At 36.8% G+C, this 26632-nt stretch overlaps 1 protein-coding gene across 4 annotated transcripts in view; it reads right to left on the bottom strand.

Moving 5' to 3' along the window:
* LOC145978600 (protein IMPACT-like) overlaps nt 1-26632 on the bottom strand; it is a 34075-nt gene that overhangs the window by 6375 nt on the left and 1068 nt on the right. Inside the window, exon 2 of one of the 4 annotated variants that reach the window (XM_083111315.1) lies at nt 2706-2956. In XM_083111315.1, coding sequence (XP_082967441.1) covers nt 2706-2956 — 251 coding nt within the window. The remainder of the gene's footprint in view (nt 1-2705; nt 2957-26632) is intronic. The other 3 variants (XM_083111316.1, XM_083111317.1, XM_083111318.1) reach the window with 3 other exon arrangements.

The raw sequence follows: 26632 nt of genomic DNA, 5'->3' as shown, positions 1-26632 counted from the left end.
AGGGGTTAAAGTAGTGGCAATTTGCAATAAATTTGACTATATGATACCCTGTCCGAAAATTAGTAGTTTACGAGATGATCGAATTTCTATTGTTTTTATAAAAAAATGACAATTTTCCACATAAAAGGATGAATTGAGAAAAAACTGCTCATTGTATGGCACGTATTTCAGCGTTTTCTGATAGCTAACAAATAAGTGGTTTGTTGAAGAAAAAAAGTTTTTCCCAAATAACAATCACATTAAATTACTTCCTTGAGTCATCAGCTATCCAACAAGGTACAAATGTTGCTAACATTCACATTTGTGTACAAGAAATAACACTTGATTCATTTTCATGTGAATGGAATCAATGAACATTACAATTAAAGAACATTACACGTCTTGCTCAACGTGGGAACCTCCGTTACGAATGCAGGCACAGAGGTTTTTACAGACATTTTGTCTCCTAGCTCGTGATGTGATGGTGTCCTTGATGTGTTGACCAGCTGTTAAGATCCTCTCCCTGAGCTCTTCTTGCGAGTTTACCGGTGTCATGTAAACTAAGTCTTTCACGTGGCTCCAAATGTAAAAGTTGCAAGGTGTCAAATCGATCAAGGGATCGAGCTGGGCAGCCATCATGCTGATAAATAAGGTCGCGTCTTGTAGCTAGAGGCACATCCTCCAACAACATTGCCATCCCGTTCCTCAAAAAATGTTCATAAGTGATGCCATTTAAGATTTGGGGCAGGAAAAATGGTTCAATCAAATGATTGATTGTTCATGATGCCCATCCATACTTCTGCCTGGGCGTGCGACAGTGACTGGATAAAAATTACCCAAACAAATGGATTGGCCGAGGCGGCCCATTTCCCTGGCCGGCTTGATCCTCCCAATTTGCCACCTTGCGACTTAGTTTACAACACACCGGTAAACTCGCAAGAAGAGCTCAGGGAGAGGATCTTAACAGCTGTTCAACACATCACGAGTTCTGAGACCAAATGTCTGTAAAAACCTGCGTGCCTGCATTCATAACTGAGGTGCCCACTTTGAGCAAGACTTGTAATGTTTATTGATTCCATTCACATGAAAATGAATCAAGTATTATTTCTTGTAAACAAATGTGAATGTTAGCAACATTTGTACCTTGTTGGATAGCTGATGACTCAAGGAAGTAATTTAAGTAATTTGTAAGCTTCGTGTCATACCATTTTTGTTATTAATACGTTGCCTAGTAAACTAAGAGTGTATTTTTTTATCACCACTTGCAAGTTTAGACTCACCCGTTACTTAAATGTGATTGTTATTTGGGAAAAAAAACTTTTTTTTCAACACCCCACTTATTTGTTAGCTATCAGAAAATGCTGAAATGTGTGCCATACAATGAGCAGTTTTTTCTCAATTCATCCTTTTATGTGGAAAATTGTCATTTTTTAAAAAAAAAAAAACAATAGAAATTCGATTATCTCAAAAACTACTAATTCTCGGACGGGGTATCATATAGTCAAATTTATTGCAAATTGCTTCTACTTTAACCCCTTTCAGGGAATACATCTAATTACAGGTCACCCTGTATAAAGCAAAGAAGGAGAAAGAAAAAACACTCACCAGACAGTGAAAAGAATAGAATTTTCGCAGACTTTTGTCGCTGCATCTTCGGCGTTAGAAGAAAGACGGAACCAGAAGTAGGAGATCTAGCATAATTGCCAGGTCTCGATCGTAGAAGTAGTAGTTCAAAATACGGGAAAAAAACTGTTCCGTCACCAGGTGGGGCAGGCGGGGAGGGATGGGTTGGGGGGAGGGGGGAGTTACTGGGTGGCCTTGTTCAGGCCAGGGGGAATGGTTCTCATGGCTGATATATAAACCCTCTCCCATCCTTTGGAACTGAGGTGTTGGCTGGTTGGGGTAAGATATGGATGATCACTACCTGGAAGCAGTCGTTGAAAGGGATATTGTGGTGGTTGGTATGGACGGAGACAGTGAAGTCCAGGTTGTGGGTGGAGGCACGGTGGTTATTGATGCGGAGGTTGAGGGTGGTTGATGTTTCCCCCAGGAAAAAATCACCACAGATGTTGCAGGTGAGGATGTAGATCAAGTTTGAGGTGTGGCAGGTCCCTCTGGGGTGGAGGGTAAATTTGCCAGTGGCCGTGTGCACCTAGAGGGTGTGAGAGATAATAAGAATGGGGCAGGATTTGCACCTAGGGCGGTTGCATTTGTGGGCAGTGGGGTGTTGGTTGTGTGGTGAGGGAATGTTGTGGACTGGGATGTTTTGGAGGTTAGGGGGGCGTTTGAAAAACACACTGGGTTTGTCAGGAAAGATATGAGCGTGAGAGGGGAGTATTTTTAGTCATTTAGCAATAGGTAAGATAGCTAAGATGCTCCAGTGACAAGTAGAGTAACATTACAACTCTGGGGTTGTACTGCAGGGTTTTGCGGTTTATAGATCCAGCACTGATTCTATCACTATAATCTTTGTATTATCATGATCATTATGTTGTTTTCTCTATCTCTCTCTCGGTTTTTATTCACTCATTGTATCTGTGACAAGGATTGAGGTCAAAACATGCCTGCTCAAAAATAAAGACCAATTCTATCCTATTCCAGTATTTCTACACATACAAATAAGACACATAATCAGGCCAAACAGTTGTATATGGCTTTTATATAAATAAAACACAATGAGAACATCTACGCAAACATGATGGTTCCCCAGCAAACCATTAACATACACACACATGTATGCATACATATAGAGTTCCTCCAACTGGCCACACACTTCAAGCTTCTCAATTCCTTTAAGCCATGGTGCAGACAACTGATATACTGGAGGTGAATCAGATGGATATTCTGGAGGAAACTTCACATACAATGTCATATGTAGTGATCCTTCCTCAACTCTGATGCTGTAGCTTCTATTAGCTTCATCTTCAACTTTCCAGTCATTTCCATAAATGGAGGATAGAGCTTCTATTTCTTCAACCTACAAAAAGTAAGAAATCAACCGAGAATAAGTACTAGCAAAAATACAATTTAGTTAAATCACAACTTATTCCTTGGCCAACATTTAATCTTTAAAAATAATAAATTCATTATGACATTGTTTTATTGGTGCTTCAAGCACATTATCTTTATTATGTCTCAACACCACTAAAACACATCGGGAGATTTACAGTTGACGAACTTGGACATGCCAGGAATGTGTTGCAGCAGAGGGACATCATTTTCAACACCTTCTGTAGTCAAGGTTAGTACACAATACGAAAACTGTAATTTTAATAGCCGACTCTAGCGACTATCGTGGACCCTGTTCACCGGGAAAGACAAGCGCTGATGTCGGGCCACTTGCCGCAGAGTCTCGCAGCGAATGTCAGGGTATGCTCTGTATTTATCATACACTTCCATATCTAATTAAATATAATATAAATAAAACATCAATGCAGGCACACAAGCAAAACAAATACATGAGTCCAAGAACTTCTCAGCATTGGCTGGATAAGGTTTTTTCAATAAACACTTGCCCACTCTTTCTTCGCATGCAATCGGGAAGCAAATCTGATCATCAGGAGGGTGTGATGGAGAACGATCAATGGCGTACATACACCAGTCCTTAAGCTCTTTAAACAATTCGCTTAAATTCAGGTTTAAAAACATGTTTTAATAGTTTGAATAATATACAGGGTTTCCAAAAAGTCACGCAATCAAGATTTTGAACATATGTAACCTTTGTACAAAAAGCAATAGACATGAAACTTACACTGTGTATTAACTTTGTCTATGTGGTTAAACTTACACTGTGTATTAACTTTGTCAATGTGGTTATTTTCTAAACATTAAACAAGAAAATCATGCTCTACCTGAACGTTCAGTATGCTCAAGAAGTTGCTAAGGTGTAAAAAAAAAGGTTCTGTACGAAGCAAAAACAAGCATGCATAAAAAACAACTGTCGATTTGCTTGCAAAAGTTTTCAATGGTCTGTTGGTATTATAGGAATTGATAAAAGAATGTTAATTTTTTACGCATTTCATGTATTACAGATGATTTATGTGGTTAAATATGGTATTAAAAGGTAAGGTTTTTTTTCCGAATTTACAAGGTGTACTGGCCAGCTAATTCAACAGAAATGTACACAGAAGTGAATTTCAAAAATATTTTTTACCAACTCACTGAAATACAAAATGTTGTTGGTAAGTGTTCAAAAATCAAGAATCAACAACTGGCATCAATATATTAGCAACAATCTGGCAATGGCAACATTGTCGGATTGAGTGTGAATTTGTTAACCTCATTTTTGGTTATTAAAAAGGAAGAGTAGTGTGTGTCACGTGATTAATTTTTGATTATTACTTAATTGTTTACTTTATCAACATTTTAGCTGTTGGGGTTTCTCCTGTATTATATGCACAGTCAGATGGTAGTATCATTTTTTTTATTATTTTTTTTGTGAAATTGGAAGAAAATTCAAATTATTAAACTGCATTAAAACACTGTTCCATTCATATAGTGCGAGTCACATTTCATTACTACCAGGTATCCAAAAAAGTTTGTGCCGCTGGAACGAAAAGTGAAAGTCAAACGGCATGTGTCGGCAACCCTGTCTGATATCAGAAGTTTACATTCCCGGCAACCGTTAGTCAGTGCAGAGTTGGGAGGCATGTTGGTCGCATAGACAGCAGGTCTGTAGGAACTACAATCCTGAAGGGAACATGTCAGTGTCAAAGGACGTTTTACGGCCGTGTTTACTGTACAAGTTCAAATTGGACAGCAACCGCTGCTCGAAAGATATGCTCCGCATTTGGAGAGGCATCAGTGAGTGAGGGCACAGCGCGAAAGTGGTTCAGGCGACGAGAGCCTCCAGGACAAGCCTCGAGCTGGACGCCCTGGCACTATCGACGAAGCCCTGCTGAAGGAGACCATCGAGCATGATCCACAGCAAACGTGCAAAGAATTTGCACAAGGGTTTGGAGTGTCAGAGGAAACCATTCGATTGCATCTGCACAACCTTGGGAAAACTTGGAAGCTCAGTAAGCTCCTCACGTTTTGTCCAAGGAAAACAAACGCCAGCGGCTCACCATTTGTGCATCATTGCTGTCACGTCACAAGAAAGCCCCATTCCTGGACCAGATATTGACATGTGACGAGAAATGGGTGTTATACAGTAACCGCAAAAGAAAACAATCATTGGTCGTCCCCTGGTTCTGTTGCATTGACCCCGAAAAGAAAACATTCATCAACAGAAGGTACTGCTCTGTGTTTGGTAGACCAGCGCTGGTGTTGTGCACTTTGAATTGCTAGAGCATGGCAAAACCATCACATCCGAGGTATACTCGTCCCAGTTGCAAAGGGTTGCAGCTGCACTGCGTCCGAAGCAGTCAGCACTAGTCAACAGGAAAGGAGTGATCCTTCTTCAAGACAACGCTAAACCTCATACGACGAAAGCAACCAAGGAGGTAATCAACACACTTGGTTGGGAAATGTTACCTCATCCATTGGTAACATAACATTGGTCATGTCAGAGTATAATGTGTGCTCGACATCTGGCTATGACTAAATCAATGTCCAGGTGAAAGAAAATATTTGAAATTTATCGTACAAAGAGGTAGAAGTAGGCAAGTTAGTGTTTTGTGTATCAAAGAAAATGGTGGTTCTTTTTTTTTTCAATTGAACTGAGAGGACTTTGTTGAAAAGTAAAAATATTTTGTAAGCATCCTGTGGCAATTCTGTGTCAAAAATATGTAATGAATGTCATATTTCCTACGGCAACAGTGACAAAAATTCACAGATCAGAATATTGAATAGGAAACAACACACATGCTTCATTTATTGCCCAAACAATTTGCAATAATTAGGTTTTGTTCCTTCGAATGTAGTGAGTTCTTGGACTTTAAGTGTGCTATTTCTCGTCTTTTTACTATGGTCTGCTACTACTTACAAGAAGATAAAATAATAGAAAGCACCCATTGCTCAAGTTAAGTCAATTTTACTGCCCCTAGGCTTAAATACAGCCCTGGTCCCCCCTCACCATTGCCATACCATTTTTGACTACCAAATTCTGCTACCAGTCCTTCAAGTGGCTCCTCTACTGTTCTCATATTTAGTCAACATTGATATCTTGCAGCAGCCAAAGGGATCAAACCCATGAACACTTGCACCAAAGGCAAGAATACTAACAATCTAGATCATTGTTTCTCAACCTATGGGGCTCAACCCACTGGTGGGTTCCGAGGGGGGGGGGGGGCACGAAGTCTGGCTCGAAAATTTATTTACTGTGTCTTAAAAAGCTATTACATTTAAATTACTCAGATATATTGTTTTAACTATTTAAATTCAACCCATGTTGTACATAGTCTAAACTCTACATTTCTGTTATTCGCACTCTACGATTGCCTCTCAATTTCAGCATGCGTGTTTGGCTAGATGTTAGACTACAGTTTATTAGTCTTTAAAATTACATATTTACTTTTCTAGAATGAGGTATGTGTAATTTGTTTAAGCAAGTGTAAAAGAGGGCTTCTTAAGGTATTCGATGTTAGGAACATGATAATAAACTGGGTGACACCCCTGCAAGTGATTCTGCCGACGCCCATACTTATAGCTCCCATGAGGTGTAATATCCTTCAAGGTGGGTCCCGGACTGAAAAAGGTTGAGAACCACTAATCTAGATGCATGGGGAATCCTAACTACAAAGTAGCTCATAAAGAAATACAATATTCTGCAAATGAGGTTATTTTCAATCTTCCAAAAAAAGAAAAAGTATTGTCAGTATAATTGCCTCTTGTGAAAACACACAGGATAGAAAGCATAGCAATTCCCCATGCAATGAAGGCACATACGGGGTATGCAGATTGGACCTGACACTTTGAATTTTGGCCATACTGGAGGTGATGTGATAAACACAATGCACCACAGGTACCCACAGATTAGAGGCTAGGTGTGTCAAGGCAACTTTATGCAGAGACGGTGTAGAAAAAATTCCTCCCGAGATCACCCCACCCAGGAGAATCTAATCTGTATGGCAGTCAAAGTGGACCACTGCATGTCTTATATGTAAAATAAAAGTGAATAAAAATTACAGTAGACAATTCATTAATAACAGTTGGGCTGAAAAGTTCGTAGGCTGACTCATAGATGGCGTTACTCATGGCCGTATTTAGAGGGGGGGTTTCTAGGGTTCAAACCCCCCCCCCCCCCCGAAACTTCTGACATGTTGGATTAATGGATGTTCAGAAACCAAAATCTGTAACAAATTTTCAATTTTTTTTCGAAGCATCACAAAAATACAAGGAGATAATGTTGAAACGATCGAGCTAGAATTTTCATACATTTGGAATTCTGAAAGTTGAGTGAAACAGGATTTATTCTCGGAATCGCATCCCACCGGCGACCCCTCCATTATCACTTCTGCTGTCATCTTTCCAGTGTTGTTCCTGCGTCACAAGGAATATAGACTGAAGATTCCCTTATGATTGTCCCAAAATTCCCTTTCCAGCTTTCAAATTCCCCGTCCCATAAAGTCGAAAATAAACCCCCTTGATAGGAGTTCAAGCCTAGTACATCCAGTTTCGTAGCACATTACGTTCGCAATTGAGGTTACAATCCATGCACCAGGCTAAGCTTTAAAGAGAATAACTGGTTCCACACTTTTCAAAATTCCAAAAATTAATTTTAAAGTCAAACAACAAAAACTTTATGACTAAAATTTCCATCTAACTTTTAAAGTTTTTTTCTTGAAGGTATCTAAAGTTTAATGACGAAGTAAAATAATTGTGCATTTCAGTACACACTGTATGAAACGTAAAAAAAACAAAAATAAACTTATGCTGGATATTCACTCATCTGCTGGATTGAGTAAGCTCTCTCAAGGATATAACAATAATATAATAATTATTATTATTAGTATTATTATTATGGAATAAAATTGTTTTATTATTATGAAATTTTAATTATTATTGTACAATTATTATTATTATTTCTATTATTCAAATTTCTGGCGACGCCCTGGGAATAATTATGAATGAACCCCCCCCCCCCGAAAAATTTTCCTGTCTACGGCCGTAGCGTTACTAGAATTAAATCCATGTGATTTTTACTTAGTACTAACCTTCAAAAGATACGTGTATAAATTTCACAGCTGCCAGATAATTGGTTCGTGAGATATAGCATTGTGAGTGAAGCAGCTTTTGTTATTGTGAAAAAATGGATAAAAAAAGAATTTCGTGTGTTAATAAAGCATTGCTTTTTGGCGAAAAAAAATACTGTTGAAGCCAAGGCTTGGCTTGATAAACATTATTCGGACTCTGCACCAGGAAAATCAACCATTGAGAAGTGGTTTGCTAAATTTAAATGAGGCGAAATGAGCATCGAAGACGATGCACGCAGTGGACGCCCCAAAGAGGCTGTTACCGACGAAAACATCAAAAAAGTCCACAAAATAATTTTAAATGATCGTAAAGTGAAGTTGATCGAGATAGCTGAGACTTTAAAAATATCAAAGGAACGTGTTGGACATATTGTGCATGAATATTTGAACATGCGAAAGCTGTGTGCAAAATGGGTGCCGCGCGTGCTCACAATCGATCAAAAGCAACAACGTTTTGATGATTCGGAGCAATGTTTAGCGATATTCAACCGTAATAAAATTGCTTCCCCATCCACCATATTCTCCAGACCTGGCCCCCAGTGACTTTTTCCTGTTTGCAGACCTTAAAAGAATGCTCGCTGGAAAGAAATTTAGCACTGATGAAGAGGTAATCGCCGAAACTGAGGCCTATTTTGAGGCTAAAGAGAAATCGTACTATAAAAATGGTATCGAAAAATTGTATGACCGCTATAATCGTTGTATCGCTCTCGAAGGCAACTATATTGAATAATAAAATCGAATTTTGTCAAAAAAATATTTTTTACTATGTTAGCCTACGAACTTTTCAGCCCAACTGTTATTTAGAACCAGAGGAAATATTCACTAAGTTTCTTTTCAGCATTATTTTCCTTACCACAGACAGATGTGTAGAAAATAATTCTGGATAAAATTTACAGTATATATTCAGTCTGCCTCATTAATGTATGCTCATAGTCATGTACAGGATTCATGTGATTCATTTCATGCCAGTGTATTAAGAAATCAGAATCCTAGTATTCGTACCTTGGCTGTGTATCCATATGAGGGATGGGCCGATATGAAATTTTGGCCGATACCGATACAGTACCGATATAAAATTTACCGATAACCGATATTCAACCGATCCGATATAAAATTAGAAATGGTCCTTGAAGACCCTGAAATTTTCATTGATCTCCGTAATAAATGTGTGTTTCGAGCTGATTGCAATGCAAAACAAGTTGAATATTTACATTTACTTTTTCAGAAAGTAGGGCATGGAGATTATCCATAAAAATTACAACAAAATGGCAGAATTTTGCACTAAATTATAAGATATTTATCGATATATATTGGATCAGTAAAATAATCGGTAATTTTACCGATACGCCTATATCGGCCGATACCGATGGAGTACCGATTAATCAGTCCCATCCCTAATCCATATACATCTTGTGATTTAGATATATCCTGGCAGAAATACTTAATTCGCAAGACACATTACATCTATGCTATGTTTCTATATATTAGATATATACTGCTATATACGTCAGTTTTCCACTTCCAATCAGTTACCCAGTGTTCAATCATGGAACTTCCTGCTTTGTAACAAATCACACTGACTATTTCAACACAGAAACCGAAAGTTCAAATTAGTTACTTGTCATAGCATGTCCACCGAAAAATAAGAGAAGTCGCCTTGCCATATCCCGGGAATTAATTTTATAGTGAGGTAAATGTTGTTCCTATTTATTGTATTGAGACAAGTAAAACCAGTCATTAGAAAATGGGTTTATTGGAGCAGTATTAAAGGCTACAATTAAGAAATTGTAGTTTGATACCCGGTGGAGGCACATAACATAGTGGTTCGGATCTCACTTCAAACTGTAGGTCCACTTCCGATTACCCTTGCTGTGCATAGAGTGGACTTCAACGCCAAACTCAAATAAACAAGCATATGTATAACGAAACAATATTTCTATGTAATTCACAATTTTTGCAGTTAATTTCAGTTACTCCTCTTCCAGAGAATATTGAATGTTTCATCTTCAGTTGTATTTCACAATGCGTTTTAGTACTGATTATTGTAAGCAGACAGTTTTAGCCGCAACAAGATGAAGAAAATAAAACACAGTTTACACTCAAAATCATCTCGACTGTCAGAAGATCTGTGGGTGTCATATTCTTTTTTTATCTTGCCACACGAACAATAACAAACCATAATGCTACAATCGGTGTGATGACTTGTAATCAGGAGGTCCCATGTTCGATACTCGGTCAAGGCACATAGTGGTTCTCATCCCACTTTAAAACACTGAAATACAAAGACAATGAAATAATTAATGTGTTACAAGTTGGAAAAAAAAGCGATCATGTGGGGAATCAAACCTAGGATTTCAGCTTAGAAAGCTGAGCTTCAACCGACATGCCACAAACCACGGTGAAGAAACCAAGCTATTCAGGTAATTTCTCCGTAAGATTACATGTTTTCCTGTCCAGCTCGAAACATTTGATGTCAGTTCTCGCTAATTACATTCATTTGAAAGGAATATGCTTCATCAGATACTGCTTGTGTGCTGTGCACATTGCTGACAGAATACAAGTCAAGCTTGTGCATCCAAATGAAGGAAAATGTTGCAAAGTCGTGTTTTTGTGCAAGGTGAGTGTTTCCAACCCTAAATGGTCAACGTCATCATCAACATAGCGGATTCTGCTATGTAACGAGGAATCTTATTAACCAACGACACATATATTATATTGCTTTTAAACTATTTGTTTCAAAAAGAAGAGTCATTATTCTGGAATCCACGGAGAAATTCATTCAGCCGGTAGTGATTTTACGAGTCACAATTCTATTTTTTTTTTTTTTTGCTCCATTACGAAACCAACGTGCACGTGTAAAAAAGGAAAGCCCGACAATTTTCATTTTACAAAAATTCCATTTACTGTTAAAGTTAAATGAGAGGATAACAATTGACTTATTGTTAATAGCCTGGATGACTGATGTGTGTGTGTTTGTGGGGGAGGAGTACCTCCTCTCATGTGCCTCCCTGGCTATGACATAAACTCTTCTTGCTTCGGATTTCTATTATTTTTCCCATTGCATATTCAGTGCGAACTTTGCGATTATGATTGCCAAAGTGGATGGGGAAGGAGTTTATATATTCTTCGAGCCATCTCCCGGGCTAAGATAACACATCTTCCGAAAGAAAACATAAGTTTGTTCTTCTTGCATAATTTTCAGGAATTACAACAGCACTATTTCCACCTTGCTTATTCAAATTGCATTTTTCTCTCATTATTTAGTGTTGCTTTTCTTCCATTTTTGGCTACTTGCAACGATGAGAGAGACTCAAAAAGTACACCCATTCTCAGGCTAAATTCGAACCCGGGGCCCTCGCATTCTAACACATTGTGATAACCACTTCTTCATGAACGTCAAAAACGCTGTTTTTTTTTTAAATATATTTTTCACGAATTTTTTGCATTTACATTACTTTCAATCTAGACGTGGACAGTCCAGTTAATTAATATTTATGCTGTAATCTTTCCCGTTAGCCCTTTTCTTTTAGTCTGAGACAGACAAAATTCCCTGCATGTGGTTAAAATGTTTGATAGTAAGCAACACTGCTGGTTTGGGAACACTTACTTCGGCTGTACTGCCAGACCCGAAGCTGGACTTCAACTCAAATGAGTGTGCCACTTTCTGGGAAAAATCTTATCTGGGTTTCACGTCTTTATAAGATAATTGTGAAGGGTTATACTGTAGGTGCATTAAGATTTCATTTGATCGAGTTTTGTTATTTAGCATCGCTTTTCTTCTGCTTTAGGCTGATTGTGATGTGGAGAATGCGTGATGATATGATAACAGTGATGAAGGGACACACACAAAGAACACCCACGTGTGTACCTGGAATTTGAACCTGTGATCCCTTGCATCGTAGTGTGGTGTGCTAACCACTTCACCAGGAAGGTCGGCTGCTTTAATAACATCAGTTTTAATAATATAATCCTTGGTGTTTATGTAGGGTGGAGGCACTAGTTATGGCCATCTCAAGGAAAATGTACAATAGTATACAACTTTTAACATGATAATTATTTTGCTGATGGCTTACAAAAATTATGATCACTGGTACAGAGTCTGTACATTATGACTAAGCATTAACAAATACAAACGAGTTAGTCAGAAAAAAGTTTTGAAAATATTAACCAAACGTGACACTATTCTTCAGTTATGGCCACTTAAATTCACTTATGGCCAACTTGTCTATGAACAAATAATGAAGTAATACAGACAAAACACAATATGTTAAAGGTAAATAACATAGTTTTCAATGGAGGAACATAGTGTAAATGTAGTTGAACAACATAAATTAACATTTCCAGACTTCTCAGGTCAGTCCGTAGTAAACAAAACAACGAAATGTGTTCCAAAAATAAGAAGAAAAAGTTTTCACACATTAGGCCTAGATAGTAGCTTCATATCATAAGGAAATTATATGTCTAATGCAAGTTCACTGACAATAATGTTATACAGAATTATTTTTTTTCAGTGTGTTAACAGGACCAGGAAATTTTGTTATCAAGTGTTGTCCCTCTTGCATTAGGATAGGCTCCGGCAGCAGGCCCGTAGCTACAGAGGCAGTTCCCTGAGGGCCTGCTCTGCCCCCTCTGTGAAAAATACACAACACATTCCTACCTGGAATTCTCACTATTCTATACGATTATATCATATCATGTGTTACTCTAGCAACATTACAAAGACACTTATTGATTTTGTGATTTATTAGGGTGTATGGGATTCCGTATAATGTCGTATCAGGATTGGGGGGGGAATTCCCTTCCATATTAGACTTCGGGAAATGATTTCACAATTTTCATTATCTAGAACAGTTGTGACATTTTGAGTAGTATTGTATTAAAGGTGCCTAATGTCTTTGGATGTTTTTCTTGGATGTGTTGCTATGAACTTTGAATTGCTTAAATTTTTGTTTCCCAAGTCTATCTTTTGGTGATAGTGTGGTAGAGAGAGGGAGTGGATATTTGATTTTTGTTACTTTGCATTGCTTTTCTGCCACTTCTAGCTAATCGCAACAATGAAGGATAACGTGAAATTGATGAAGAGACACTCATAAACAGTGCCGCAACTACACGGGGGCAGGAGGCATTGTCTCCTCCTACTGATCTTGGACAGAAGTCCATTCTAGGGGAAGCAAACATTTAAGTAAAAAAACAAGACTAGGAGAATCTAAGAATAGCAGGACAATTGGATACTCATGATGGCATTAGTTTTTACGTGTTCCTTGGATTTTTCTACCAGACGGCCAAGGGCACTTGCAAGGGGCACAGAGGGGCAATTGCCCCATCTCGATTTCAAATTTTATACAAATAAAAAACATTTCGTAAAATTTTCTTGCTCGCTTCGCTCGCAATTTCTGCTGTTCTTATAGTCCAAGTTCAGAGCGACAGCTATGGGGCAGCAGGAGTCGGCCCTGGGAGCCAAACGATCTATATGAAAAAAAAATGTTAAAGATAATTAATGCCATGATGCCCCGTAAAATTATTGCACCCTATTAAAACAATTTCTTTCTACGAAACTTAATATGAAATATTAATGATGACACTGTAATCCAAGAAGTCATTGATCAATCAAGGGATTCCTATTTCTTTGTCAGGTGTCAAAACATGTATTTCAACTATAATATAATACAATACACACAATATTTTGCAAAATGGTAAATGTAACACGTAGGCAAACATTGTCTGTAGTGATGCAAGAGTCTCCCCTTTGAAGGAAATAAGAGTCCGTAGTGGACTAAGCCACCCATGTTTTAATGTTTTAGCAAGTACAAAAAAAATTTATTAGTTACGAATTTTTACACAATTCATCAAAGTGTAGATAATATGTAACCATTATTATTTAATTAATTCGATTTTTTTTGCATAACACAACACAATGGTGTTGTTGGATTCTCGTTAGATTCCTTTGTGCGTAAAAATCTTGCATACTGGAAACTAGAGGGAATCATTATGAAGCATGATTTATAAAGGGCTCCCTTAATCAGTTCTGCAGAGAGACCCAAAGTTGTTGGTGCATATTAATCATCTATTAACATTATCGACCTGTAAATATCAAGTAGATGCAGTCCCTATTAGCCTACCTAAGTATTTATGTTAAACTTCATATTCTTTGGCAATCTGGAAAGGTCATTATCGAAATATTGCTATTTGATGTTGCTCGAAGTTCTTTTGTTTGTTGCAGTTTCAAGGTATCATCCCTTTTCTGTAACTTATCTCTTTTGGGGCAGGGGGCAAGTGCCTCTGTGTACTTTGTTATATCTGCCAATGCGACACAATATGATATTAAAAATTCCCCCCCCCCCACACACACAAAGAATTTCTGGCTACGGGCCTGTCCGGCAGTTTTCCCATAATGTCATTCACATTTATTGTTGAAATATCATTTTCTATATAAAGGTAAAGTGCTCCCCTGTGCATAGCACCACGCCATGAAGGCGTATAGGGTGTGTGGGGGTAACGCCCCACACTTTCTTGATCCGGTCATGAGTGGGGGTGATGTGATCAGCATCACGCCCCTGACTGCCTTTACCCCCCAGGGTTTCCCCCAGGTACCCATGTTATTCGACGCTGGGTGGGCGCCGGGGCCGCTTCCAACGTTAGAAAAGTTCCCGGATTTGAACCGGCCAGGGATCGAACCCGGGACCTTTAGCATGGTAGTCAGACGCGTTACCGACTGAGCCACCACGGCCACATTTTCTATATAATCAAAGCAATAATTTTCTGCAGTGGCCATAATCAAAGAATCTTTACAAACCTGCATCTAGTAATGGCCATCTGGTCTACACATACTGTTTTGTGGTTATTTCTATTTCAGGATATAAATACTGCAATTCTAACATTTAAACTCACCTCTAAACAAATTATATGTTCCTGATATATATAACAACTGTGGAAAACATTATTGTAGCTCTCTCTTTTCTTACGAAAGTGCATAAGAAATTCTACTGTAACAAGCAGCTTCTTCCTTACAACATTTTTTACATTTATTTACATTTTACTTGGGATTACCGCTAAGCAGTTTTTCCCATATCTTTCATTACAACAGTTCTTCTTCTTCTTTTTTTGTCCCTGTCAACATTATCTTGTCGACTTTGGACATCGTTATTGTTTTTTATTTGTTTTAATGTTTTCTTCTAAAGTTGATAGTTAGTCTCACAAATTAATCGGAATCACAAATATATAACAATTATTATAAATAATTCACTTTTTTTTGTCCATTTTGCTGTTTCTTAAAAATCACTTTATATTTCAAGTCTACATTTTCGAGAATATGCATACAGCATCCATATTAATGAAGGGGATAAATCTGTTAAAATGGATGATAGTGATATTGGAAATGGAATTTTTAAACGTTGAAAACCTTTGTAGAGTAGAATGTTGAACATCAGGATTATTATTGCCACATTTACAATTTTCTTGAGTTTTAATTTTTATTTTTGCTAAATGTGCTGGTGCACGTACGTGTCCTGTTCGTAATCTATTAATAAAAACTATGACTTGCCGTGGGAGTGTGTATGAATTGAACCAAGGGACTTTAGATTTAAATTCTGCAATCCATCTATATGTGTTGCCCACAAACTTAAATTTATCCATGCACCATTCATTCCATTGTTCCATAATTTTGATTTTTACTTTGGTAATAAATCAGTATACATTAACCTATTGAAACTTATGAGTTGTAAGTCTCTGGCCTGTTTAGCATATATGTCCACTCTATCATTTCCTACATTAATATTATGTGCTTTGACATAACTGAATTGTATGTCAATGTTCCTTTTGCAAGCAAATTGAATTTGTTGAATAATTAAAATAATAAGATATGATTGGTGACATAATTTGGGATAGGATGTAGATAATGCTTGAAGAACACTCAGAGAATCTGTAAGGAGAAGAATTTTTTTTAAAATCTTCCGCTATTCCATATTGTAAGGCTTTGTATATGGCGTAACTTTCCGCAGTAAAAATAGATGAATCTATAGGTAATCTAAATTGTTGATAAATGTTTTTCTCTGGGATGTAATATGCACATCCTACACCATTGTTATTCTTAGAACCATCGGTGTAAATCATTACATGCATTGGCCATTTTTCTCTGTACAATGCATGTAAACCTAGATCTCTGAAGTGGATTGAACATTGAGTATATAATGGAATATCTAGTTGATAAATCAAAGGATGAAAGAGAGTGAAAGTATTAGATCGAAGTTCTGGAAATAAGTAATGACAGTATACAAGGAAATATGAGGTGGTATGAGGATTTATTACATCGGCTTCAGCCCATTGTTTTTGTATTTCAAACAATTTATTAAATGGATGAGGATGATTTTCCCATGATTTAAGGAGGAATTTTATTGTTAATTGAATCCGCCTGTGACTCAAAGAAGTTTCTTTACTCTCCATATAAACACTTACATTGGGGCTTGATTGCATAAGACCTAGACAAATTCTCAATGCTTTTCTTTGTAATATATCTATTTTGTCCAGTAGATTGGATTTTGCTCCCCCGTAGCTGAAAGATGCATAGTCGAAAAATGAGTGAAAGCAATTTTTATAAAAGAGAAGTAAAATTTTTGGGTGGCCTCCCCATTTTGTTGTTGTCATGCTACGAATTATGTTTAAAAACTTTTGACCTTTGTTTAATAAATATAAAATGTGTGTATTCCATGTAAAACGTCTATCAAAATGTACACCTAAATATTTGTGAGACTCTGTCACTGGGATGTCAGAAATTTGTAAAATATTATTGTGATAACTGTCTATGCGTTTGTTATTAAAGCAAATGATTTTGGATTTATTTTCACTAAGGGTTAATCCTGCATTATGAAACCATTCTCTAATGGTGCTAATTAATCTCTGTGTTTTGATTATACCTTGGGTTGCATCATCTGTAGTACAGTAAAACCAGAAATCATCTGCGAATTGTACTATCTGGAATGGATAAAGAGGTAAGGAGTGAATTTCATTTGTGTAAATATTAAATAATAAAGGACTTAAAGGTGCACCTTGAGGAATTCCTATGGTAGTGAAACGAGGGTCACTAATTTTTTCTGAGAACCATCCATATATCTTTCTATTGGAATATAGGCTCCATATGATTAACGATAATTGAGGATGAATGAAAAGATTTTCTAATTTGTTACAGAGCATATGTAAATTGATAGAATCATATGCTTTTTCTACATCTATAAAAAGACTATAACAGTATGAACGACTAATTTTGCTATTTTGAATTGCAGTGCTTAGGATAGCTATTGCATCTTGACTGCCATAATTGATTCTAAAGCCAAGTTGAGTAGGATAAAAGGAACGTTGACGTTCTAGTGTCCAGGCAATTCTGAGGTATATCGTTCGTTCGAATATTTTTTCCAAGACTGAAATTAACATTATGGGTCTGTAAGATGTGGCACAATGTGGTGATTTATTTGCTTTTAAAACTGGGAGAACTATATAATCTTTCCACTCCCTCTGTACTATACCGGTACGGAATATGTTATTGTAAAAAGATACAAGAATATCTAAACCTGCTTTAGGTAGATATTTTATGGCTTGGTATGGTATTCCATCTAAACCTGGTGCATTGGGTTTAATATTATTAATTATGTTTTTTAATTCCTGTGTAGAAATGGGAGGGAATTCAAGTGAGAAGTTAGAAATATTTTCCTCTATTTTTTTATATGGAAGGTGTACTGATGGTGGAGCCAAAAGCATTAAAATTTGGTCTTGCCAACTATTATCTATTGGTTTTCTACGAGGTGGACATGGTTTACGTAAGGAATTAAATTTATGACACACATTTCGGGATGATTCCTGCATGTCTATTGAATTGCAATATTTAATCCATGCTTCACGTTTTGCTTGTAGAAATATTTTTTTTCCTTGTGCTATTGATTTTTTCCATAATATTCGATTTTCAAGGGTGGGATATGAAGCAAAATGATTCTCACTCCTTTTTCGGTTGGCTTTTGCTGTCTCGCACTCCGAAGTCCACCAATGAATTTTTGGAAAAATTAGTCATGAAAAATTTACTCTTTTCCGTGAACTGAGAATGTCTAAAACTTCTGTGATATTTTGGGAGTAGTGTATAGTATGAAACTGATTGAGAGGAATTTATTTGTTCTTTAAGTAAATAAGAATCTATTAGAATTGTATGATTCCCATGATACATTATTAATTTTCCAGCGATTTATGGGAAATATGATATGTTGAATTGGTTGTGAGGATATAAAATGTGAATGAATATAAATGGGATAATGATCACTACCATAAATTTCTTCCGCTGTGGTCCACTGAAATTTTGGTAATAATGATTCTGATATTATAGTGAGGTCTATTGATGAGGGATTATTTCCGTTGTGTGGAACGTGGGTGGGCGATCCATAATTTAGAACAATAAATGAGTTGTTTTCTATCCAGTCGGCAATGCTGGACCTAATTCTGTCTGATGATTGTGAGCCCCAAATGTTATGATGACCATTAAAATCTCCAACAATGATGTATGGGCTAGGGGTATTTTTTGTCAATGCTTCTAAATCTGACAGTTTTATATTCTGAGAATTGTAATTTGATGGGATATAAATATTGATTATTGTTATTTTTTTTCCCCTCTATGAAGATTTGGATAGCACGTGCTTCTACTTAATAATCGCGGAAGAGTTTATGGTGTTTGGATATCTGAATTTCCTGATATGATATTGATTCGTGGACGTATATGCTAATACCTCATTCATTTTCAAAATAGGGTGGGCCTAAACAATTATAATGAACAATTTTGTATGTTTCGTACTGTCTACCCTTAGTTTCCTGTAAGCAAAGAATTAAAGGATGGCATTCCGTTATTAATTTCATTAAGTCCAATTTTCGTGTAGAAAAGCTAATAATATTCCATTGAATTAGAAACATCATCTACTATGTGTATCCTACTTGTTCTGTTGGAAAGTAAGGTTTTGTAACACATTTAATAGATTTATGGATAGTTCATTGATATGTTGTAAAAGCTGTTTTTGTTGACCATAGGAGTGGTATTGTTTTGAGAAGTAAGGTGTAGACTTCGTGAATATTACCAATAGATGGGGGAGGTTGATCAATGATTTTTGTCGACCATTCAGAATGTCGATTGTTCGTAGAATTAGCAGAAGGGAATATATTTTTCCCTATAGATGAGGAAGGAGTAATATCAGACTCCGTTGAGGAGCTTTATGCTTTTGATGTTATGTGATCTGGATTATTGGGAACCATATTTCTCCCTTTGTTATGGTATTTTCTTTTGTGCTTTGTAGGTTCATTGTTTTTTTTTTTTGTGTGCAATATTAGGTATCTCAAATATGTCTGGTTGTGGAAATACTTTTGGGTCCACTGTGTCGTGTTCCAAAGAAAATGGTTGTCTTCTTGTATTATTGAAAATGGGCTCCAAAGTTGTAATGTTTTTTTTTTGTTAGTAGATGATTGTTCTTGTGAACTTTTATTTTTTAAGTCAGTGGGTGGTGATCTGAAATATTGTTGAATAGGTGGAAACTCTTTAAAATTAATTGTGGGCTTCAAAATTTCCTCTATGCTAGGTTGTGGAATGTAAGTCCCTTCTATCATTTGTTTAGCTTCACGGTATCATAAATTATTTAGAGCCATACATTCCTGGATTTGACGCTCTTTGTGCCACATTGGGCAATTTTTATCAATGAGTGAATGAGACCCCTGGCAATTCGAACACTTGGTAGGGAGATTACATGAATCTCCGTGCTTAATTGCTCCACAGGTAGCGCATTTAGACTGTGAACGACATTGGTTGGCCGTGTGAGCGAATCTGAAACAGTTTCTACATTGAATGACAGGGTGTTACTTCATATATGCTTCTATTTATGGCTACTTTTTCTGGGAGATGTCTACCTTGGAATGTCAAACACACTAGTTTAGTATTTCGTAGCTGAAACGTGCAACAAGTAGATCTTCTCGCCAGTTGCCAAGACACATGACACACCGGCTCGGTCCCCTCGACAGACAAAGACCGGGCGTCGCTGCCTACCAAATATCTTTCTGTTATAATTATATAAATGCCACGACTACGCTCATTTCCTGCGGGGCATGAGTCCCCGCATCCCAAAGTTCAGGTAAGGGTCTGTTTCAAGATAATAATATAATCAAAAGTTAAATTTACACTTACATAACCAAGACTTCAAATTATATTAGCCCTTTCTCATGCTTGAACTCCACCGCAATCGCACCCGCATCCCACTGACCAGTGAAGATACGCATACGATTCGCGATTGAAATCAGCATAATCAATTCTGGCGTCCTTTGGATTGATAAGGCCTCCGCCTCACTGACCAGTAACGGCGGGACACCTCTCCAACCAAAAGGAAGTCAGTTAATTTATACTTATTAGGCAAACTTACTACAAAGAAATACCAAATAACGATTATAAATTTATTTACTAATCCATATATATATGTTAGGATAAAAGAAAGTATACAATCTTCAGATCGAGAGAAAATTACAATGCCAAAATTTAATTTCTGTTCAAATAACTTCCGAAAAAACATAGACTGAAACTTGCTTTCTCATAAAATACAATCCAGAGAGCTGTCTCTTATATAGATATATATATATATATATATATATAGTCCATATCCCAGCTTAACTTGGTTTCAATAAACAGGTGACAAATTAACAGCAATGATCGACAATTTCCATTAACCAAAACCAAAAGAAAATTACATAAACTTCTTATCCATACTTCTTATCCGTAAATATCTATTTGTGCTTCTGTCATATTTTCACTTCAGTATTATGTTCTTTAGAACTCTCGAGGTATACTACCCTCTTCGGGGCCAACCTCCAATAACATTCATAATTAAAGATAAGGGGAGCCTGTCTCTACCCAACTACCAAAGCCATCTCTCGGCCACAAACTACAAATGTTCGCTTGGAATTCCATAACATAACAGGGGACACTGTCTACCCTCTTTGGCTACTTACATTGCAAAAGCAAAACAATAGACTTTTACATAAAACGAATTTCTATAAAAACATTTACTCGACCGGTCACCTATTATAACTGTTTCAAAATTATATCTAACATAAAACCCAAATAAGAAAAACCATTAAACGTTCCGGATACTCAGACTTTAGAAACGGACGTGAAACTATATAAGTTATTAGATTTAAGAGACATCCTCTGACCAGAGGTATGCTCTCGGATTTAAGTATCAAAGAAACAAATTTATTTAAATGAACCTCCTGACCAGGAGAATTCAGAATGATTTAAAATAAAAATTAACTCTACGAGAAGGATGTATATCTTGAATTTATATCGGAGTCACACTGACCAGTGCCAACTTCGATAGAATTTATGAATCAAAATTTTAAATTATTAAGATTAAATAAGTATGAATTAAATTATTTATATGCTCGCTAAATCCCCTTTAAGAATCATGCTGACCAGCACAAATCCAGAAAGGTGGCTTACGGAAAACTCAGGACATTGTAGAAGGGAGAGCTGACCAGCCACTCCCCTCACAACGCCTGTGTTCTCCCAGCCCTAGACCTCGACAAGCGATTTAATCACCTAACGATTCCGGAATCTACTGCTATACTGATTTAATCTGCCAGCGAGAACGCTGATATTTATACTTGCGAGATTGTGCAATCCTATTTCTCAACAAAAGATTTCGACAAACTGAAAAGTTATTTTTAGCATCTAACAATTACCCTTTCCAAAAGACATATCCAGAAACACAATGCAAGCTAAACTTATTTACAAACCCACACAGCGCCGAACGAAAAGAACTCATTGTTGTTAAGGAAGAAAAACAACGCAAGCTTCTACTTGCTTTGCGTTCTTTCTCGTTGGGCCGAAACTGCATTACAATGTTAACAAAGATAAAAGATAAAAATGTACATTCAGAAGATTAAAACTCCAAATGAATTTATACGAGGGCTATTAAATATTAAAAAGATTTGCCAAAAATTTTTCAATCGTTACAAACGATCCATCACTTTTCCAAATCTTTATCTTCATTCATTTTGCAAATGATAGGAATGTATGATTAACTGCCATCCACTATGTCTTCCTCACTGATGTCGAATTCTATACCATATAATAATCCTTCTCGTTGAATTAAGGATTGAGGTATGCGAGCCTTAATAGAAAGATGAGATAGAAATTCTTCGTTTTTAACAAAGTTATTTGCCTCCTGAGCAGTGTTGAAATATTCTCTTACCCTGTTACGACCACCTTGGTCTATATATTTAACTGGAATTTCTGATTTTCGAAATTTGTTACCTAGGCTCCCGCCCGCAAGTTTACCAACGTTTCTTCCTGTACCCTCTATCAGAACTATGAAAGGGCCATTACTGTTATGATCGTAGAAGTTCTGAGCCGAGATTCTTGCGTTCGAAGATTTAAGAGAATTATCCATAACTTCTTGACCTTCATGATGGGTTATTGTCTGAGAATTCTCTACTTCAATGTAGAATGCGGGTGAAATATTAGGATTCATGTCATCACCAGTGTTTTCAGAATGGAAAGACGAGGTTGCATGAAGGTCATTTAAGTCTTCCATTCTGATTATCAATGGCAGGACCTTTACAGACTATTATGTATACTATTTAACACTTGTATGGATTAGAAGTCACCTGTATCACTTGAACACTTGATCTTTAATGTTTAATACACAGTACAATCACAATCACAATTTACTTCCTATGAAGCCAACAACTAATCCCTTTAACACGCTGTCATCATCTACAGGAAGTACAAAGAGGAAACATGGATATCCACTTGGAAAGCTTATTTTACACTGATTTATGTAAGCTGTTCTCTGATTGGCTTTACATCACCTGGTAGCTATCAATTAAATATGAACAGCAAAGTGGCCATAAGTGGGGTAGTGGCCAAAACTAATGCCTCCACCCTACTATTATACAGGAGTTGTTTCAAAATTTTAGTAAATTTTCAGGATATGCCGCCTCAGTTCATTAGGTGAAGAGATCACTTTCCCAATAGTCCAAAAAGTGCTTCTTCAACAAGCGTCGCGATGGCAAAATTGCACAAATTTTGCTTCGAATTTGTTTCCCATCCAGCCTATTCACAGAACTTGGCCCGTGTGATTTCTTCCTGCAGGTGCACCATTTTAATGATGTTGCTCCATTAGAAATGCTACTGTACTGTCTACTGCCTGTCCCTGTGCAGTAATAATTGTACTAAGTATACTACATAGTCACGCATTGTAAACACCCCAAGACAACAGAAAAATATATAATATAAAATGTGTATTTCTAACTTGTCGAAGGAAGTGAATTTTGCACTTGAGATACAATCCAAAAAAAAATTGACTATGAAATACTCTAAGCATAGGAGGAGAATTTGTTGCAGGAGGCACCAAATCCTATTTCCATTGTCTACGGCTCTGTGTATGAAACGATAATTGAATCAGTCATACAAAGAAACAAGTTTTGGTTAAAACAACTTCATCAGGAATATTTGGTGTACCCCTCTCACGTATGCAGCGTTAGGGGTGGGGAGGAGATGATGGTGCGCAGTTTCTTATGAAATTTTCAGAAAATCAAACTTTTCAAATGAATGCAGTAAAGAACTTGGGAAAAGGCAAAATTATAAAAGCAAACTCCCCTTTAAATGACCCTTGTTGTCATTTTTGTCTTTGGGCAAATTTTAAAATGAAGGCAAAGAAATTATATTTACAAAATATTTTAAACTATATCCCATCTCCTCCAAGAACGCAGCTATGTAATATCTACCTTTACAAACCCAGCCCCCTTTTTAAAAAAAAACAACAAAAAAAACCTATGCACGGCACTTGTGTGCCCAATTAGTTGTGGACTTTTTAACATTTATTCTCCTTTCAAAAGCACTGTTTATACATAATTTATTTTCTGACATTTCAAATTAACTAACAAATCAATGTGCTAACTATCTGTGTGTCGACAATTTACAACATTTTAAGATATAACTGTCGACCACTTAACAGGCTATTCGCAATTAAAATTACCACCTGAGCGCTAGTGTCACTTTCAATATAGCCACTCTATGTAGGATAAATCTTTGCTTACATTCAGTAGTAGTACGTAATAGCAGTGTGTTGTCATGGCTGGTACGGAAGAAACATTTAAATTAGGCGATATTTTTAAATATTACGAATGCGATGTGAATTTCAGGAACTTTAACGAAGGTGAAGCTGTGCTGAGAACGAATCATTTAATTATGATAGGCAAAAATAACACGACAACGCAGAAGAAAGTACTGTATAATCACTGGTGCTGTGCTGTTTCATCTGCATCTCAGGATGTTACTGGGGCTCTCGGAAATGATTTGAAAATAAAGCAATTCACCTGTATTAGCAAAGCTTGGGCAGGAGAAAACTTGGCAAGTATTTACAATACCAGACCCTTCTGTAATTTCTATGCTACTGCTTATACTCATGAAACAATTAGTTGCGATGATTTATCTGAGATTAACATGTTGGGGTGAGGTGTAGAAATTGTTCATTAATGTGTAGAAGTTGTAAAATAAGCTTTTTCTATTCTCGCAATGATTCTCCGTATACAAGTATGGGAACCATATTTGTTGATATGAACAATTGACTCGTTACGCTGTCTATAGCGTTGCCACACTGTTGATCTCATACTTGGAGAGCATGGATCGTGTAAGAATGGCAGAAGAGAACAGTAAAAAAGTTGTTAATGTTACACAAATTGATCGGACCGTACCTTAGAATTATTTCGCCTAGCCGGTAAGCTCTACGATCCGACACACAAATGCGTTCACGATGACGAAGAAGATGACAGTGACAATCATGATGTAGAAGAGCATGTGGAATGTGGACTGATTTGATTAGGCAAGTTTGGCAACAACGCATCGATCGTAAAATTGCAGGATATGAAAATGGTGTCTTCAATGAAGAACATTAGCCGTTAAAGTGCTACGAAAATAAGATTTTTTATGGATAGCTCCACTGACCATTCTCAGTAAGGCAAGGTTAGATTAGGCAAGCATAGTTAAAATGTGGGGTCTTAGTAATGTCAAGAATATATATTTCGTTGATTAAGTATTCGAAACGGAAAATCTTGCGATAAATAATGAGCAATCGTGCATTGTCGGTTGCAATTTGTACACGTTATCTCCAAATTTTAACTTCAAATTCGTGATTAGGAGACCTTAATTAGTGAGTATGCGAAATATTACAAAAATTGGGGAGGGGTCCTTAACCATACCGTTCAAGTTCTTCCCCCAAAGAGGCAGGCTGGTTTAATAATAACACAATAATAATAATAATAGAATTCACGATTTCATCGAGGCTATCTTCACTGAAAAAGGACTGACTGAAACAGCAACATTAGAATGTTGATTTTCTTTTTCTGGTTACCTTTATGATTACAGGCATTAATTACCTCGCACTTAATGGACTTGCACCTGTTCCAAATTTCGGTAAGTGTCTGTTATATCGGAGACACATTTATTCATTTTTACAGAAGAAACTATTTACGGAAATGAGTTTCTGTAGAATTTTGAAAGTTCGTGGAGGTATTTTCTCACCGTAGAATGCTGCCCAACAAGAAATAAGCAGTTTTGATATAATAAACTTGCATTTTGTGCAAAGCGACGACATTATGCTGTTGTTTCCAGTATGTATCTGCAGATGGCGCGAGCGTCGGAAGGCATGCAGTTTCGCCAGTGTTTCCAAACGTGCCTTTTTTTAACTATGCTTACCTAACCTAACCGGTAATGGTCTGTGGGGCTATCATGAATGGTTTTTGGGGCTATCTGTCAATGGTTCGTGCCGCTATCATGAATGGTTTTTGGGGCTATCCGTCAATGGTTCATGGGGCTATCGTGAATTTTTTTGGGGCTATCCGTCAATGGTTTGTTATGACATAAGGAACATGAAAGTAGGTATTTGACATAATGAACATGAAAGTAGGTATTTTTCAGTTAAGAAGGTTGGAAACACTGCACTCCACATCGACAAAACACAAACACGACGTGCAATGATCCACAGCTGTGCGTGCCATATTGTATGTTCCGCAACGGAAGAAAGGAACCAAAATAATTACTTGTAATGTGAAAAATCAAAGTTATTTTCGTGTAAAAAGCATAATAGCACCTTCAACTATGTTCCGCAATACACAGTTGGTAAGTACGAACCATCCGAAACACAAAATATCCGATTTTAAAGTGTCTCCAATATAACAGACATTTACCCAAATTTCATACATAAAAGATAATACCACCGCCAAGGTCTGGGATAAAACATTGTTTTCGCATAAGAAAAAATAAAAAAACAATCATAACGATCAATTTAAAACTTTACTTATATGGTAAGAGAATCATCTTTCGGAAAATAAAGTGAACGATCTTGTGCATTCTTCGTATTTTCCTTACCGCATTTCAATGTTATCAGTCCATGCCAATCTTCCGTCAAACAATTCTGTTTTCCCTGATTTATTTACAAATTTCATTTCGTTGATTC

Source organism: Lepisma saccharinum, chromosome 25 (genome assembly GCF_977018435.1).
Source record: "Lepisma saccharinum chromosome 25, izLepSacc3.1, whole genome shotgun sequence".
Lineage (NCBI taxonomy): Eukaryota > Metazoa > Arthropoda > Insecta > Zygentoma > Lepismatidae > Lepisma > Lepisma saccharinum.
The sequence above is the reverse complement of the archived record's forward strand: the minus strand, read 5'-3'. Positions and strand labels throughout refer to the sequence as shown.